We start from the raw sequence: 11927 nt of genomic DNA, 5'->3' as shown, positions 1-11927 counted from the left end.
TAATCTTTGAAAAGCATCAGTAGAGCCTGCTGCTCAACCAAGAGTACTTTTTTTTGTGTTTTATTAACTGGCCTTTTATTTGAAACGGAAATGACCAAGTGCGAAGACGTGTGGTAAAGGTCAACAGGTTGGGACTTGAACCTGTGATGGCAGCGTTGATGACTGAGGCCTCCATCATGAGCTCTATCCCGGCGCCACATCCACCGTGTTGCAAACTTTGTCAACATGAACAGAAAACGGGCCAAAACGTTTTCCAAAATGTTCCATTTATTTCAATGCCAATAAAAACTGACAGTGCAAGATCAGTCCTGCACACGGCATAATAAATCGGACAAGTTTTAGACTCGACACAAATGACCAACATTCATTCACATTGTGCATCGTTTCTAAGGCAACATGGAGGACCAAGCAAGCCTTTTTTTTTGTTTTACTTAAATCCTGTGGCTGGTGGTTGAAGCATTTGCCAGTTTTTGTTTTTCTTTTGCAGCAACATCGGTATGTTTCCTTCCTTCAGCTTGGTTAAAGGCAAAATGTTACTCACTGAGTTTGACACACACAAAACACACAACAGTTAGAAATCACACTTCTGACATGGAGGCTGCCGTTAATCCTCCGAGTCTTCTGATCCTGTTCAACTTGATCAATCAGTAAACTCTTCATTGACTAATTCAGCCGTCTTAAATTAACCTTCACACCAAATGAAAATACTTTTTTTTCCACCATCAAAACAATAAATAAAACATAAAATAATCCAGTGTAAATATGATATATATATATTTTTTTTATCTCAACAGTTTTCCTAGCCAGCAAACTGATCTGGGTGGAACCGAGATGATCCAAGAAAACTGAATGTGTACAAATACCAAAGTAGAAAACAAAGTTCTTACAGTACAGTGCATACAAGAGCGTTTGGGGACAAAACATCTCGTACAGGGTCTCAAATCACCACGTTGAAACAGGAGGTGGTTACATTTTGGGATATATGCTTCGGCGTCACCTTGGCTCAGACGAAAGAGGAAAGAAAACCTCCAGGAGTGGAGAGGATGGAGGAGAGTAGAAAACAAAGAGTTTTTTTTTTTACACTTTATTCCCTGTCCTAATAATTTAGTCACATTCTTCCACTGACATCCATTCTTTAATTTACTGACTCATCCAGCCACTGATTGACCATTCATTCATTCATCCATCCATTATTTGATTCGTCCATCCATTCACTCATTAACCAGGCGTCCTTCCATCCCATTCATCCATCCATGGTTTCATATTTTGCAGCCTGGTCTCTGTTGAAACATCTGCAGAAATTTCATTATGAAGTTTTCTATTTATTAATGTGTTTAAAGAAATTAATTGAGAAATCTGGAAATTTGACACAAAAAACCCCCAATAGAAACCAAAAGTATTCAAAGGTAATAAAATAATCATATTTTCCCCCCAGATGCTCATCGGTAAACTGGTCTGACCCACAAACAAAACAAAACAAAAGTCACTGAATTAATCATTTCCCTTCCTACATTAATAATTAATTAATTATAAACTGTTTTCTTGCAGAACTAAAACACAGAGTCATTCATGACATGAATGTTCAATGTGATTCAGGTTCTTTTGTTTGCCATCATTACACTAAAAGAAAAAAACCTTTATGGCACAAAAAAATAAAGATTATGGCAAAAATAAAAGGAATGTTACGATGGCACTAACTCGACTAAATCATTCGCCCAGCCCGGCTTATTTAACGCTGATCTGTTCTTCTTTTGAGACAAACTAACAGCCGACCAGCCTTGGTTTAGTAAACATACACAGTGGAGAATCTGAGACTTTTTGGACAGAAGCCAGGACGCATATATCCCAGCATTCCACCTGGAGTTGGCATAAACGTGCCACTCTGATAGACCTGAGGGGCGTTTGCACAGCAGGTGGGCTTCCTGCGGCGTCAATCAGCTGGCGGTCAGCTCCTCGCCGGGCTCAGCAGCTTCAGCGACCGGCACGTTGTAATGGCGGTCGTCCTCCGTGACGAGGCACACGGACGGCCAGTCGTCCCGGTGGTCGTCCGGGTAGAAGGTGACGAACTCCTCTGTGTTGGCCTTGTACAGTCTGTAAACCTGAATGGTGTGCTGCAGGGCGTAGCCGAGCAGGAACATCTCCACCTGCACACGAAGGACAAAAACAAATCGTTTGACAGAAGTCCAAAAGACGTTGGAGAGACGAATCAAACGGTTTTTAATCAGCTGGGTGGAGCTGCACCCTCCACCCAGCTGATTAAAAACCAGCTGGGTGGAGCGGTGCAGCTGGAAAAGCTTTCATTCATGTGTTGCAAATAATTACATCCACAACAACTAAAACCACGACTCAAGCACCGGCATGTTTCACCGAACACAGTTTATGAAAAACCCTCCTCCTGTTCCAACGCACAGCCATGAACGGCGCTTTTGTTTGCAGCGCAGGTTTTATTCAAATGTATTCAAAAAGTCCCAGGATCTCTTTATTTGTTGCTCAACACACAAACCCAGAGAGCGGAGGGCGTCGGCTGTACCTGCTCCAGCCCGGCGCTGAGGCCCACATGCCTGAGGTGGTTGGAGAGGAAGGAGCGCGGGCAGCCGGACGAGTCCCGCGCGAACAGCAGCCAGCAGAAGAGAGGGACGTCCTGACCGGCCTGCATGCGGCCGTGCAGCTCCGCCGCCCTGCCCAGCATCAGCAGCTTCAGCGCCTCCAGCATCCCCAGCTCCTCCTCCTCGCCCTGGAACAGCCGCTCGCAGAGCCGCTGCCGCTCCGCAGAGCCGGGACGCTCGGCAGCCGCCTGCCACTGGACAGGAATCAGGAATTTACTCTGTGATCAAGTGTTTCATTTGCTTCTCTGTGCATCTATAAATATATTTACTATATTTTAAAATAAAGAGGAAAAAAAACCCACTTTATTTTAGTTTTTAAAAAATCTCCCAGGTCAGTTTTTTTTTTTACCTTTAAATTGAAACAAAGTTACCCAATATTTAAATTTTATATACAATGCATATAAATTTATTTTAAAATACTGAAACTTCATTTTTTCAGTAATTTAACCCCATTCACTTACTTATTCACATATTTTCACTCCAAATAAAACAAATTTTTAATTATTTATATGTTAAAATAGACAAAATTGATTACGCGTTAATGCTTAATAAAAAAAAATTGTTTTACGTTAAACAAATAATGTAAAACAATTTTACATAAATTATTTTTATACATACTGTTTAGAAGTATAAATGATTTAAATATTAATGTTATCATCGACAACAATAATAATTGCATTTCTACTCATTTGAAATGATTTATTCCCTTAATTAGATTTCACAATAAATGACATTTTTCTTATTGATTTATAGAATTTATAAACTTCATATAAATTTTAAGCAACAGCTGATTTTGGTATCAAAGTAAATAGAAAATGAAATTTATTAGATCTTGATAATTAGCAAATCATTTTACTTACAAAGTAATTTCAGAAATAAATAAAAAAATACTAAGTGCTTTACGAGAGTAAAAGAAATGATAAAAAAACTACTAATTAGCTAAATAATCTACAAAATCAGTAAATCGCTAATCAAAATAAAAGCATAAATGTGGGAACTATGTTTCTACTGCTGAATCAAATGATGTGCAGGTTTAACATTAACTGGTTACTGGATGCTGTGAGGAGGAGTCTGGCTAAGTACTGGTAGTTTATCCGGGTCAACTACCCTCTGGGGGCAGCAACACTAGAATTAATTAGTCTAAGACTCTGAAGCAGGACCGGCTTCACTGGATTCATTCCAGGTTTCTGACCTCATCCCGCCCACACTGACCTGCTGTGACTCCAAGGAATTTACTGCAACGCTTTTGGCGAATTGGTTTACGTGGGGGTCAGCCTGACCACAAAAATCTCACTAAGCAGGTGAAGCAAACAATAACTCACACAAAAATGCACACACACCTCCAAATTGCTCATAGGCTGGTAGCTGGGAGGCGAGGGATAGCTTGGAAGTTTTCCACAAAGCCACTTTAATAGCAAACTGTATGTGTTAGGCTCTCAAAACGATAAGGAGGAGAAGGAAAAGGCACAACCAGCTGCTCATGAAGCTGCAACTGGAAGGGGCAATAATTGAAACTGATGGCAGAAGTGTATAAATGTCCATGTTTCAATTCTACAGTTTGTAGTTTGTTGTAAACAATGTGCAAATGCAGATGTAACGTTTTGGTTGGGGGGCTCAGAAAGAAGAAGTGAAATGCTGATTTGGAGAATGCAAAGAACATCATGAAAAGCCGGTGTCCCAAATTTGCTGCAATCCGGCAGCAGGCATGGAGCTGCTTATTTTACTGTCTTAATGAAAAACCGTCTCTGAAACACTTTAAAAAGACTACAAGATGGAAAGTTTTTATTTAATAACGGAGGTCTGACCCAATTAAAATACCTCAGGGTGATGAAAAATAACTAAAACACAAATTACAGCTGCAAATGGTGATGTTAGAATTGTTCTTTTATATGCATCCGAGTGCAAATTAAAACAGGCGTGGAAACATTTGTCTTTAACCTGCAATCTGACTCAGTTTCTTTAGTTCTTCAAGAAATGCAGAGAGAAGAAGAGCTGAATCTTTGCTCCTGTCTTCTTTCATCAGTTACTGATTTAGACGCCGTATTAAGTTCCTGGATGTGTCGGATTAAGTAATGACCATCAGTTATATAACAGCACATCCTTTAGCTTCAATCAACAACATTTCATTTAGTGAAGCACATTGTGTTCATTTTCCCCACTTAGATAAGCTAAACTATGACATTACAACAGAGACGTGACTTTGAGACTACCTTCAGGAGTTCCCATCCTGTTAAGAAACACCTTCAGAAGCAGCCTCCCTTTAACGCAAGGCAGAAATCAAACCAAGCTGTGGAGGTAATGATTAACACCCTGGAGTCGATGGTGGACTCCAAAAGCTCAGGGTTTTACTGGCGTTTCCTCCGAGCTGATTTGCAGTCGGTACCGTTTTCCGGAGCAGCTCCATGTAGCCCTTCAGCCGCTCAGTGGGATCTCCGCTGCCGTCTCCGGGCGCGTGCTGCCCAGGAAATCGCCACTGGCTGATCAGCCCTTCCTGCGCCTCGAGTTGCTTGGGCAGCTGTAAACGACAACAACAACAAAAAAATCCCACAGAAAGTTAAAACGGTCAGTGTTCAGTGCCTCAAAATGTTGTTCGTAAAACTGTTTTGATTTTAAATCCAGGAAAAGTGAAACAATCTGCCAGTGGAACGAGACATTGTGACATTTCACTTTGATCACTTTTTAAATAAAAAATAATAATAAAGAGTTACTGAAATCAAGCTCATATTTCTTTTTTTGAGTTAGTCCACTTGAAATAAGGCAAAACTAAGATATTTTCATGAGACGCTACACCAGAAATACTTGGTATAATTTTGTATTTTTGCAGTGCATCACAGAGCCCTGTTCTCATTACATGTGAGCACATCTGAAAAGGTGTGAGCGAGAAAAACAAAGGAATGGGTCAAATTTCCAGCAAACTGTTGTGAGACGGATATCCAAAACGTAATCTCCAGCTAGCGTACCGGGCGAGAGGCGGGGTCACCCTGGACAGGTCGCCAGTCTGTCGCAGGGCAACACAGAGACACACAGGACAAACAACCATGCACACTCACACACTCACACCTAGGGGCAATTTGGAGAGGCCAATTAACCTGACAGTCATGTTTTTGGACTGTGGGAGGAAACCGGAGTAAGGAAACATAATCTCCTAAATGTAAAGAATACTTTAATAAATGTTTAAAGATGTGAACCTTTACCGTTAGAACTGTGTCGTCTTGCAGCCACTGAGGCACCAGGTCGCTCTGGGACAGCACCTGGAACAAGGTGGCTCTCAGGGCGCAGTAGTTGTCCCCTCTGACTCTCCTCAGGCGGCTGAACTTGGCAGACATCTCTTTGTACCCCTGCAGCACAACCACAGGAAGCCCCTCAGACGTTGACAGACAAAACCCTGCCACCAGCAACGTGGAACGCTTCTTGCAAAGCCACCAACTTTTCTGATGAGAGCGCTTTTGGCAGTGTTTCCTTTCCATTCCCTCTCGCTGTAAGACAGGATGTCCACGGCCGGAGACAAACTGCAACTGTCCTGAGCCTTCAAACCTGGGAGGAAACCAGGGGGACGTCATTTAGATGTTTCTGCATCGATTTGAGGACGTAAAGGCATAAAGCATAAACTGAGAACATTTACTTTCTGAGTCAGACGGGTGCCGTGGTTTGTGACTCACTGCAGACAGCTCCTCTTCTCCGCGGTACAAGTCTTCCTCGCTAAAGGGAAACAAGCATTTAGTCATTTTTACGGTTTATTTCAGCAAAACTGAACCAATAAATATATAGTTGGAGCTGTTTCCAACACTGGTGGAAGGAAGGTTTTATCTCTGCAGCCGATGCTGTTGTAGAGAACATGGAGTATTAACTAAATGCTAAAAATAAACAGAACCGGCGCCACTGCTGTCACAAAGCCTCATGTTCTCGAACTATTCCACATTTTCTCTCATTTCAACCAATGACCTCATTGTATTTGATCTAACCAACACAAAATAGTGAGCAAGCAACTCTTTATATGTCTCCTAATCAGGCTTGAAACTTATAATTATTTTAGAAAGAAATTGTTCTGAAGTTTAATCAAATTTGTAATAAAAAGATTTTTCATTCAACCACTTTAAAAAAACCAAATGATTAAATTCATTTTTTAAAACTAAAAGATCAAACATTTTATTGCCTAAATGCAGTGACCTTTAGTGTATGACTGATTATTTGTAGAATAAAAAAACAATGAGCTCTTCCCTTCCTGTCTGACTTATCAATACTCCTAATCTGTTGATTATTTTTTGGATTAACCGATTAATAATTGGGTAGCAAAAGGTACTTACTAGGAGATTTTTTTTGACAGAATTAGAACCAGGTGAAGCTAAAACTACGAAAATATGCGTTTTCTTCAGCAGAGACAGAGAAGCTGCTCAAAGTTAATCTGAAGAAGGATGAAGCTAAATGCAGGTGAAAACCTGGCAAAATGTTGAGACATGATTCAGATCCAAGTGTTGTAACGGCCCAGTCAAAGTTTAGACCCAAATCCAATTAGGATATCAGTATCACTGCTCGCAGATGCAACCCATCCGATCTGACTGAGCTTCAGTTATTTATGAGAAAGAAATGAAGCTCAGTAAGAAAAGCTGGAGGCCGACCTGCAGCTGTAATTACAGATAACACAAAGTTGAATCCTCACAGCACTGACCCAGAGGGGTAGAGTACAAGATTCAGATGTCCTTGTGTTGGTCTATAAAACACACTGAAGTCTGAGGTTGTAACGGGACAATCTGAACACTTTTTGCAAGGCAGGAACTGAACCCTGAATCCATTTGAGACCCAGAACGATTTTCACAGACCTGTCATCCAGACCGTCTTCCTCTCCTGCTTCAGGCTCAACGTCGGCCTGGACGTCTGAGGTTCCAAGTTGCTCCTGGATCGCAGGCTGTTTCTCAACCGGAAGATCCTCCGTCTGGATTAAACCGTCCTCCACCTTGTCCTGTTTCTTTTCTTCATCCTCATTCTCCTCTTCAGCAACATTTTCTCCAGTTCCCTCCACAGTTTCCTCTGCAGGACTCAAACCCTCAGGGTCTCTGTTTTCTTCCTGATTCGACTGTAAGCTGCAGAGAGAATCCACATTTATATTCTCTGTACGTTATGTGCTGCACTTTAATCAAAAGTTGAGGCGATAGAAAGCTGCATGCATGTAGTTTTCCTGCAAATGCTGCAAGGAAAAGATGTCTAAGTGGTTTCTTGCTCCCCCTTGTGGCAGAAGAATTAATTAAAAAAACACACAAGGGTTTATGTAAACATGTCTTCTGTTTTCATTCAACAAAGCGTGAACCTGCTGACCTGTCCTTGGCCTCTGCTGCAGATGCGGCATCTGGCGTCGTGTCTGAGCCGACGGAGTCCAGATTCTCCTGAGTTGGGCCGACTCCTGCGGGCTCCGGTCCAGACGCTGGAGGCTGAGAGATAACATGGCTTTTTGGGTCCACAGGATCGACGTTGCACTCCGCAGAGCTGCACGCAGAAAGACAAACATTTGTGCTGAACGACTAAACATCAGGTGAACTTAATCTACTTATAGATATGATTGAGGCCATTAATCATTAAAGCAGCAGTGAACTTGGGACAGCAAAACGCAAATATTATGCAATGAAAGAACTGGTAAACTATGGAAGTACATATATAGATGCTTATTTCAGCTCTCATATGGAGTCAAGTCTTTATCCTCACAGCAGTTTACCTAAAATTTAAATATAATAGCATAATAATCCAAATATATCCTCCCACAGATAAAAAAAATAATAAAAAATAGTTTCTAAAGAACATTTGACTCTGGAACTGGAAAATATTTATAATATCCAAAATAAACAAACAAAACAACTGAAACAGCAATAATTGAAATGGTATATGAAGACACAGGAACCAAAATTGCATTTGAAAAAAAAATTAATCATGCAGCTTAGACAGGAAAAACAGGGAAAAAGTGCCAGTTTGGACTTTTGTTGAAAAGAAAATGCTGCAAACATTTGTGAAGCAAAAATACTATATTTTCAGCTATATTAAAGGGAAGCATCTCTAACAATTGTTGCCCAAACAGAAATTAATTTAGTTTGCGATTAATTGAATTATTGACGTTTTCCTTTCACTTCACTTTTGTAACATAATATCTGAAAGCTCAGTGTGTGAAAACCAGCAGAAACCAGATCCGGTTACTGATTCCGTCCTGAACAAAAGGTTTAAAATACAAACATGGACTAAACGACGTTCCCATGTTAACCTACCAGCTGGCAGCGTCCGTGTTTGTCTCCTGGCTGACCGCAGAGGTGGACGCCTCCGGAGCGCTTGGCTCTGATAACGCCTCATTATTTCGTGTGAACTCCTCCGAAGGTTTGGCCTCGGCACCGATGGCAGCGTCTCCTCCGGGACCGGCGTGAGAAGCGCTCGCCGTGTTGTCCTCTGTTGGCCTGTTTGACTCAGGAGGGGGGAGGTTTTCTGGAAGGGCAGATTCGGGTTCTGGCGAGACGGGATCCGAGACGTTCTCCTGCCCTGCGGTTAGACTTTGTTTTTCTGTTTTCGGCTCTTCGGCGGCGGCGGCGGCCAAAGCTTCCTGGGCGTCAGGCGCAGAGATGTTTTGCGGCGTCGGATTTAAAGTGCGTTGATCTGCAGCGGCATCTTTCTGTTCCTCAAGTTGCGTGCCGGCAGTGCCGTCGTTGCTTGGCGAAGTGTTGGCCTCCTGAAGGCCTTCAGTTTGTAAATGTCCATTTCCCTGAGTGGCGTCGGGTTCTCTGAGTGTGTTCGGTGGCTCCTCCTTGGTTTCCTCAACACTGCAAGACATAACACAGAATGAGCGGAGCCCCAGAACGCAACACCACCCCTGAGACCTCCAGAAAAGCACAAATAAATGAGCAGCATGAGAGAAAGCTCGGAGGATTCTCCCGAATCTGGAGGTGGAGAGGAAGCAGGAAACCTTTGATCACTGCAGCCACTTTTTAATGATCATTTCTTGACATTTGTCACCAATTCATGAAATGACGCGACTGTTTGTTGCTGACAAACCCTTAAAGGACAGGTGGAAGTTCCCCCGGCCCCGTTTGCAGCCTCTAACGGGATTTAAAAGTTATTTGTTGATGCAGCCCGTCCCACGGATACCACAAGGGGAAATTTGCCTGGTTCCCCTGAAGTTGGCCAAATCTGAAATCTCTTGCTTTCATAACTATGTTCTCTCTGCTCCCAGACCAGCCATGTTTTATAGATTTATTCACTAAGAATTCACTAAGCAAACAAAACAGAAGCGAGAAGAAGCCGACTCTCACCTCGTCTCTTCGCCGTTTTCTGGACCACAAGCACCAGCACCCGAGGCCTTCGAGTCGTCTTTCAGCAAACCGCTTCGTTCCTCCATGCTGCCGCAGGGACGTTCTGCTCCAAAACAACAACAGTTCCCCATCTGCTCGGGGGGCAGGCAGACCCGGAGTTTTAGGAGTCCATGGCGGAGGAGATCGGGGTCTCAGGACGAACCCATGGTGCTGCCTGGTGAATGTGGAGACGCCTACAAGCAAAACATGAAGCGTCAGCGACAGGAGAATGAGATGGATCAATTCATGCAGCCCGACGCTGCTCTGATTCAGAAGTTCCAGATTATTCAACGTGAAAGCACGCATGTTTTAGATGCATCTTCTTCAGGCCACATGAGTCACATGATTGCATTACTTCCTCAGCAGGCGGCAGGAACCTGTTACTGACAAGTTGGGCCAGGTGTTGCAGAAAGGAAACACCTAAAGCATGCAGGACAGAATGGGTACCGAGGAACACTGATGTGAATTATTATTTTTAGATATAAACTCACTTTAAAACGCACCCAACTGTGTGTGACTCAGCCGCTGTTGCTGCCAAGATTCTTCTCAAGTCAAGTTTATTTGTACAGCTTGTTTCAGCAGTTCAAAGTGCTTTACACCATAAAACACAATACAGGAACATTACATTTTGACACATGCCTTCATCATGAAGATATTAAACAGGAAGTGTCCCAGCATTGAACCTGGGGGTACTCCACATGCAACTGCTGTCTGCACAAATTAAAAATTACCTGCGGACACAAACAAGTCCCCGTTCTTTAAGTTTATTCCCAGATAAACTGAGGAACATTGCCGTCATAGAAATCACACAACCTAAAAGGAGCTTGAACAACCAAAATAGCATTTCTATGAGTATTTGCACAACTAATCTTATCAGATTTCCTGACGTTTGACTCATGGCCCACACAGTCATATCCTTGAGCCTTCAAAAACCACACTTGCATTAAACAAATCTTGTCAATATTCTTCACTATTGACGTCTAGATATTTAAATTGATGATTAAAATCCAAGTTCAAGACACAAAAGCGATTTTAGCACCTACAGCTGGATGAGACAACTCGAATCAGTCAACAAATTCCTCAGATTCTTGTTTATGTTCACGAATTAAGATAAAGCTACGCCTCATTGTTAATATCAACCCAAGGAAGTAGCATGCATAGTCACAAGCAAGGCAAACTTAACAGCATCTACCTGTGTTGGAAAACTACAGTAATTATAGGTGAACTTACCTTGTTTTTGTTCAACTGGAGATATAAACTCCAAGCCCTCAAAAGCATGAAGCTCCAGTTCTTGTTTCACTTTTACTGAGCGGAGTTAGCCAGCTAGCTGCTGTGAACTTAAAACACAAACACGAGTGACAGCAGCTCGTTTAAACCGCAGCTGCCACAGTGGGTAGTTCTCCTTTCCAGCGTGTCACCGTCCGTCAACACGGAACATTTCTGAAAACATCCGTATTCCCCGTATTTTGAACGGAACATCTGCTCACGATGATCCCTTAGCTTAGCCGGAGCAGCAGGTCATGGCTCTTGTGATGCGCCGCTCGCGACGAGCCGGATCTTTGCGTCGGCTCGTTGAACTGAACGATCTGATAGGTGTGGATTTGGAAGTCGTATAACAAAACAAGCAAAAGCAGTCCCTTACGTTTTTAGTTTCTGCTTTTGGTAGCTTCCTTTATGTGTCACCGGGGAAGAGTATCTGCCATCCTCTCACTGTGTCATGAGCAATCTCCACTACATTCACGAACGTTTTCTAAAGCACACTGTATTTCAAATATTGTCTGTTCAGCACAAATTTAGTGTTCAATGACAGTTCTCATAATTTATTCTGTTCTGATAAGAAATCTGCCATTTGTTTATTCACCATGAAAAGGAAGATAATTTATTGTATGCAGTATCCAGAAGAAAAACATTAATGCATTATGAATAAGTTCAAATATTGTTTTTGCTTTTTTCTAATGTGAGACAAAAATCAAATGTGTACCATACCATACCATACCAACTTTAT

The 11927-nt window shown here is 42.2% G+C and overlaps 1 protein-coding gene across 1 annotated transcript; it reads right to left on the bottom strand.

Annotated features, from left to right (window-relative positions):
* Window positions 1–249: 249 nt before the first annotated feature.
* On the bottom strand, window positions 250–11494 carry LOC103456844 (uncharacterized). Its single transcript, XM_008396656.3, has 11 exons — window positions 11153–11494; window positions 9884–10116; window positions 8852–9394; window positions 7917–8084; window positions 7424–7684; window positions 6229–6305; window positions 6034–6140; window positions 5801–5944; window positions 4990–5121; window positions 2531–2800; window positions 250–2144 (listed from the first exon to the last, which is right to left on the bottom strand). The coding sequence occupies exons 2-11, from the start codon at window positions 10012–10014 to the stop codon at window positions 1935–1937; spliced, it is 2043 nt and encodes a 680-aa protein (XP_008394878.1). The 5' UTR covers window positions 10015–10116; window positions 11153–11494; the 3' UTR covers window positions 250–1934.
* Window positions 11495–11927: the final 433 nt, after the last annotated feature.

The sequence above is a fragment of the Poecilia reticulata genome, chromosome 20, assembly GCF_904066995.2.
Source record: "Poecilia reticulata chromosome 20, P_reticulata-male-v2, whole genome shotgun sequence".
Lineage (NCBI taxonomy): Eukaryota > Metazoa > Chordata > Actinopteri > Cyprinodontiformes > Poeciliidae > Poecilia > Poecilia reticulata.
Note: the sequence above shows the minus strand (reverse complement) of the source record. Positions and strands in the feature narration are given on the sequence as shown.